Source organism: Trachymyrmex cornetzi, unplaced genomic scaffold, assembly GCF_001594075.2.
Source record: "Trachymyrmex cornetzi isolate Tcor2-1 unplaced genomic scaffold, Tcor1.1 scaffold21, whole genome shotgun sequence".
NCBI classification, from domain to species: domain Eukaryota; kingdom Metazoa; phylum Arthropoda; class Insecta; order Hymenoptera; family Formicidae; genus Trachymyrmex; species Trachymyrmex cornetzi.
The window spans coordinates 1,179,287-1,186,653 of record NW_017296741.1 but is presented as its reverse complement, the minus strand read 5'-3'; the positions used below and the strand labels follow the sequence as shown (position 1 = coordinate 1,186,653).

General features: G+C 33.0%; 1 protein-coding gene across 5 annotated transcripts in view; it reads right to left on the bottom strand.

Annotated features, from left to right (window-relative positions):
• Positions 1–214: 214 nt before the first annotated feature.
• Positions 215–7,367, bottom strand: part of LOC108759911 (peroxisomal membrane protein 2) — an 8,211-nt gene continuing 1,058 nt past the window's right edge. Inside the window, exons 1-6 of one of the 5 annotated variants that reach the window (XM_018505604.1) lie at positions 4,291–4,365; positions 3,058–3,195; positions 1,807–1,902; positions 1,585–1,732; positions 857–976; positions 215–464 (exon numbers count right to left, since the gene is read on the bottom strand). In XM_018505604.1, the coding sequence (XP_018361106.1) occupies positions 378–464; positions 857–976; positions 1,585–1,732; positions 1,807–1,902; positions 3,058–3,155 (549 nt within the window). In that variant the 5' untranslated portion in view covers positions 3,156–3,195; positions 4,291–4,365 and the 3' untranslated portion in view covers positions 215–377. Of the gene's footprint in view, positions 465–856; positions 977–1,584; positions 1,733–1,806; positions 1,903–3,057; positions 3,196–3,473; positions 3,591–3,887; positions 4,067–4,290; positions 4,366–7,367 lie in introns of those variants that run through there. The other 4 variants (XM_018505606.1, XM_018505605.1, XM_018505607.1 and 1 more) reach the window with 4 other exon arrangements.

Here is a 7,367-nt window from a genome sequence, read left to right as displayed (position 1 = left end):
ATCAATGCTGTCCGCAAATCGTAGTTTCCAGGCACAAAATTCGACATGTTCAACGCTATTACAAACTATACTGTTGTATGAAACTTGTATTGTTGTGAGTTGAAAATCTTTGTCAGAACAAGGAAATGGCGTCAATGACGCGGTCTGACGACAACTACATTGATAGCTATGGCCATCTATTGATAAATTCCGGTTTCATATTTACATACCTGGCAGTAAATTTGTTACAAGTATTTGTGTAAAATTATCTTATCGCTCTTGATTTTTTAAATGATCAAGAAGAATCATAGCACACCCGTAGTACGCATTAACGTAGATTATTCATTGTAGTTATAAAAATACTTATAATAATAATTATAATAGATTCTCATGTTTTTCTACTTCTGTTTCGAAGCTTTTGCTCTTTTATTAGCAACATAGATAATCCATACAAAACCAATCAAATTGACTATCAAGACTCTCAACTGAAAAAAAAAGAACAATGTTAATAATTGCTTCCAATAAATTTTTAATATTGTCTATAAATAATTTTAATATCAGAGGAAAAAGAATAATATAAAATATATAAAGAGTAAAAAGAAAAGAAATTACAATATAAAAAAAAAGTTTTCAATTTATATTTTATATGTACACTGCTGTTCATTAATCAAGTCCTACGAGTGTAGGAGCGTGAAGAAGTTTGTAAGGTAAGCGCCATCTCATCCACACCCAAGTGCGACTAAAGTGAGACTCGATTATTGAACAGCAGTGTACATATAAAATATAAATTGAAAAGGAATTTCTAATTAAGATTTTCTTATTTGAAAATACAGAAATATGTAGAAAGTATTGTAATAAGATAATATGCATGTTATACCATTGGTGGAACATATCTTATGTTGATATAGTGGAACAACGTCAAATATTTCAGATTAGCCATCAATGTCGGTAAATATAATTTTTGCATCTGAGCATATGCCACTTGATGGGTTTTGCCCTGTAAACAGACTTCCCTTTAATGCTAAATTACAAAATAAGAATGTCAAACGTAATAAATTAAAATAATTTTGTGAGTCTCCAAACATAATCAAATATAAATAAAAATACTTGTATGAAGCTCCATGGTTGTTAATGCATAAAGCGTAAAGTAAATTTATAAAGCGATAAAATAATTTGCAAACAATTGGATTGTACTTATTAAACAAAATTAACTGCGAACGTTTGGACTCTGCAAATAGAGCTTATACTTGATTTCCGCACAAAGAGGATTTAGAGTCGAAATGTTTGCAATTAATTATAGTAAATACATTCCAATTGTTTATGAATTATATTTTATCATTTATAAATATTATTAATGTATGAATATATTATTTATACACTAATAATCGCGGAAGATCATACAAGGCGTTTTACTTTTACAGGTATGTCTATGTACTATATATAGTCTATATATAGTTTATATATGTACATAGGCTTGCTTAATAATTTTAATTTCTAATACTATTATTTGATTAGATAGCATTGTTTAATTTACAGCATTATAATACATTTTTATCATATGCTTACAAAAGCATGAGCTATTGCAACAGATTATGATCTTCATACCTCAAAGATGGCAAGTAAATACAGTGCAAGAGCTTGGAAACACGGTGTGTAAATGAGTCTCTCTATTAGAAGAATTCCTAGAGGATGTTTCACGAACAATTGTATATATGTATAAAAGTAATGGGGTACCGGACCTCCAAACAATAATCTGCAACAACATTCGTGCATGAGATTACGTAAATTTTTCGAAGCTACTTTGTTAACAGTGCATATGACAGTCACCCAAATAGAGCAAAAGCCAAGATACTGTCTTCATTAAGCTGCTTGATGCCGGATAATTTCTGAGATACCACATTTCCAAGGGCGCCGATAATGCAACTAAAAATAATTAAATATTTCTTGTTTCTATCACCTAATTCAGCAATATAATTCAAACATATATATATAATAAGTCAGGTTTATAAAAACACTGTTTACTGAAATATTATACATAATATAATATATATATATAATATATATTGTATAAATATGTATATATCCAATAAGCAGCTAGAGTATTAATACGTTGCCAACAGATTCAAGCAGAATATTATGGCAGATTGACTGCAAATATATTAAGGCTCAGTTCCACAATTCACTGTTGACTCTTAACCAAGTTTAACTTATTCTAGAATTGGAAAGAAATAAGGAATAAATTGAACATTGGTTAAGAATTAATTATAAATTGTGGAAATGAGTCTAAATGTTTGTTGGTTTGCAGATATAATCTGATGGTACATGATGCAGCAAAATTTGTCATTTTGTAACTCTTGAATGGAATGCATTATTTAAATAATGAAACAGCAGATTCTATTTAATTTTTACATCTGCCATCATATTCTGTTAACGGATTCTATTATATCTTGCTGACATACTGTCAACAAAATTTGTAAGCTTTGTGGAATCTGTTTTGAATTTAGCTATGTGGGTAAATACACTCGTTTTTTAGTAGGTGTATATATATATGTGTGTGTGTGTGTATATATATAATTAAAATATAAAAAAGATAAAATATATTATATCATTAATCACAATTACTATGATATAATGCATGCGGTGCATTATATCACAACTGGCAATCATTAATTAATAATGTATAATATCTTTTTATGTTTTATTTATATACACAAACATACACACACATCTAAAAAATATCATAAGTATATTTACTCACATAACTAAACTCAAAAGATATATCTACATACAAAACCTGGTTCTATCAATGTAGTATAAGATTAACTTTAATCTCAGTTTAACTTAGCGTTTAGCTTTTTCTAATTCTTAGAACTAAAAGAAAATAAAAAGTAAATTGAACCAAGGTTAAAGTGAATCTTACATTGGTAGAATTGGGCCTTATACCAATGCAATTATTAGAACTAGAAAAAGATAAAGAATTAGTTAAACCGAGATTGAAGTACAATATTAATAGAAATAGGCATTATATATAGTCATGTATACATTTGGAGTTTATGTAGCAAGATTCAGTCTTATTACCTCGTTATAGCTTTTGTTTTTAAAGGACTGTAGTAGAGCCGTTGTAAATATGAGCCTAGGAGACTATAAAAGATATTGACCGGCTTGGAAAGCACCATTTTTTCGCATCAATTGCTACCTGTTGTCAATTTCCTGGACCTGGAAGACACGATTCGCGCGATGAGTTGTGGAAAACACGGATCATGCGATAAAAAGCGGTGCAAAGTGCAAGCCGCCGTCAGCTGATAAATAGTAGGTCTTGACCGAGTCGCTTCGGATCGCTCTTAAGATGAGTCGCATTTTCGACAATCTCTTTTTGTATTTATTCCGTTGCGATTTGTATAAAAACAGTAGACGTATGAAGAGCGCGAATACGTTAAGTGTACTAATAAATATCTTGTATAATTACAAAACTGAATGAGTTTTTAAAAGTCTACCTGTGCAACTCGATCGGGCCAGAATTCGACAATCGATTTTTCAGCTGTCAAGGCACAAATTATCTCGAATACGACAACTTCAAACAGTTCGAATACTTTTGAATGATATCGATAATGCACAATAGTCGAGTTTTTTTTAATTCGTATGATTGAGCAATCGCATAATGCTCAAATGCTTTTACTCCAGAAAAACTACATTTGCGCATAATATACGATCAATTGATAAATTATAAAAAATTTGCCTAATTACGAAATCACTTGAAAATTCATGGGGCTTTATAACCTCGATTCCAGCCAGACTTAGAGTTAGTTTTTCCAGATCAGTATATAATCGCCTGCTTTAATCTTTACAAGATTTTTAATTTAAATAATTGGGAAAAAGTATTTTACATCGACTCTGTAGAATGTACATACGAGATCGGAATACGTACGATCGATCTATGAAATTTGTGTGCGGCCTCCAACCCGAATTGGCGAAAAATCAAACCTGTTCTTCAGTTCTTTCGGAACTGATCAACCGCGAGTTTAACAAAATGCGAGAGATCAATTTGGAATCGATTTGGATACGAAGAAGCGAGACACCCAAATTTGTAGCTTCGGTTAATCTTACTCAATGCGGAAGATCGATGTTTGTATAGATTAGCCTTTTAATACCATGTGATTGTTTTATATGTATAATTTCTGGAAAATATATTCTTTATCTTCTCTACCGTGGTGGTAAATAAATAATCGTGCGGAGCATGAAGTAGGTACTCGCTGAAAGCATTGTTAGAATATCGCGCATATTGTAATTACAATACTTATTAGTTATACATACCTAAATTGCATAAGTGATTTAATATATAATAATATAATCACACAAAAAGAGTAGAATACCTAAAAGTATTCAAAGGACAGTATTCATAAGCCAGTATTCATAGTCGGTTCTTATTTCAAGACCGTCTTAAGTAATGTCTTAAGACGCTAATGCAGCCCTCTGGCCGGTATTCATAGTAAGATCTTATATTTAAGACTGTCTTAAGTACAGTCTTATGATGTCATGAACCAATCAGAGGGCCGCATTAGCGACTTAAGACATTACTTAAGACGATCTTAAAATAAAAGCTGACTATGAATACCGGCCTCTGATTGGTTCATGACTTCTTAAGACTGTACTTAAGACGGTCTTGAATATAAGATCCGACTATGAATACCGGCCTTAGATCGGTATTCATAGTCAGATCTTGTATTCAAGACCGTTTTAAGTATGGTCTTAAGGAAGTCATGAACCAATCAGAGGACTACATTAGCGTCTTAAGACATTACTTAAGACGATCTTGAATAAGAATCAACTATGAATATCGGCCTTAAGTAATATCATAAGCGCTAATACGGCCTTCTGATTGGTTCGTGACTTCTTAAGACTGTACTTAAGACTGGGTTCGATTTGGACGTTTTCAGCGCTTTCAGCACTTCTATCTTTATTTTGCATGTAATGAACGATAAAGCTAGAATAATGATTAAAATCACTTAAAACGTTTGAGCGTCCAAATTGAACCCAGCCTAAAGGTGCCTTTTCACGCTGACGCTAGACGCTCATTTTCAGCGTCAAAACAGGTCACGTGATCAAAATTGACGCTTGGTATTCGTCAATTTTGATCATGTGACCTGTTTTGACGCTGAAAATGAGCGTCGAGCGTCAGCGTGAAAAGGCACCTTTAGACGAATATAAGATCTTGGGCTACGTTTCAAAACATCCTCTCTGAGGAAAATTTTACTCGAAATATATATACACGTCACGTATACTATAGCGTATAGAGTAAAATCTTCCTTGGAGAGGAAGTTTTGTAACGTAGCCTTGAATATAAGCTTTGGGGAAGGCTCCGATTGCACACATTGCATGTTGCTCACATGCGTCGCTAATTGGCCAATTTAAAAATAAAATATTCTCATTGGTAAAGCAGTAAAAAGTTACTATGCACCAGCTGATATGATTGGTGTGTGCAATCGGAATTGTAGGCAAACGGGATCCTCCCTAAGATCTGATTATGAATAGACGCCCAAAGAGTGACTTTAAATAAACCTCGATTAATTTAATCAATTATATATAATTCGCTTACTAAAAATTTCTAATATTGTACATAGCTCATATATTATATATAATTTAATCTCTGTGGCAAACAATAATAACAGTACAATTGACAATGGCTGCGTTCAGCAGAACGTTTATTTTGCAACTGTTAGAAGTTTTCTTCGCGCTGATTGGATTATGCTTTTAGATCAAGAGAAATGATTCTATCTCAGCAGACAATCAAAAAACGGTTGCAAAACTGTTGTGTTCTGCTGAACGCAGCCAATGGCAGTGAGCGCTCGCTGCTATTGATGTATTCTTCCAGATTTAAAATGCTGATTGGATGATCTAAAAGAATACACAAATAACAGCAAGCGCTCACTCAACTGTTGGGTCCGCTGAACGCAGCCAATGATAATTGAAGAAATTATTCCTGTATGGTCAATTTCTTGTGGCTTAAAGCAGAGCCTTCCAAATGGTCACATGATTATGTCTCCACCAAGATTTCAACGGTAAGCAGGTCCCTTTCAATGTTACCCCTTCCAACGCTACCTGTCTTCCCGCCACGCGCGTTCAGAGCCGTCGCAAACAAGTATGCAAGTATACAAATATAACTCTAAGTTCGGATCTATAATAGGATTTTAAGCCTTAAGGCCGCGACACAGACTTTTGCATAAAGCATAATGCATAGTGCGTAAACAAATCAACTAATTAGAATCTTTCCTTTCCTCCCATTCCATGGAAAAGAAGAATTTCGATTGATTGATTCTTTTATGCACTATGCGTTATGGGCCTTCTACAATAAGCCATTAATCATAAATCAGAAGTCAGAAGCTAAAAATTGACCAATCACAGTCGTCAGTTTTTAGCTTCTAATTTCTGATTTATGACTAATGGCTTATTGTAGAAGGCCTATTATGCGTTATGCAAAAGCTTGTGTCCGGGCTCTTAAGCCATAAGAAATGGGCGAATCACAGTCGCTTAGCCTGGATCTACAATAAATTTTTAAACCTTAAGCCATAAGAAATGGACGAATCACAATCGATTATCCTTCTCGCATTCGGCTGTAATTGGTCAGTTTCTTACGGCTTAAGGCTTAAAACGCCTATGGGTGCCTTTTCATGCGACGCTGAAACGCTCGTTTTCTAGCGTCAAGAAATGTCGAATCTAACCTTTGTAATCTGTAGCGAGGAGACAATAGATTTCTGCCGTATATATTACTGTGTTATTTATTCTGGAATTTAAAGTTCAATATGTTTAATTATAAATATCACACATAGATGACAGAATGTGTAAATTTAATTCAAAAAGAAATTTTATATAATATCTTCTCATATTATATTAGATAAATATTCAAAGTATTATTTCATGTTTATTCATTTATCTCACTTTCTTCGCTTTGCATGTTGGAACTTTAATAAATAAAATTTTCCAGTTAAAAAATGCACAAAATAAATTTCATATTACAAGAATGGGCCCGCCAACGCTGGAAAGTTGAATAGAAACGAACTTTTTAGCGTCAATCGTAGATAAAATTACATATAGAATGTACACGAACAGAACGAGCGTCAAGCGTTTAAGGGTATATCCACACAACTTGCAGAGCCGCATAAACATAAAGAAAATTATCCAATTACAGTTCTCTCTTAAAGTCGTACATAAAATGTGATTGGATAATTTTCTTTATGCATACGTTTATGCGGCTATGCAAGTTTGTGTGGATATACTTTAAAGGCCGCAGCACACGCTCTTGCATAACGCATAATGCATAGTGCATAAAGGAATCAACCAATAAAAATTCTTCTTTTCCATGGAATGGGAGGAAAGGAAAGATTCTGATTAGT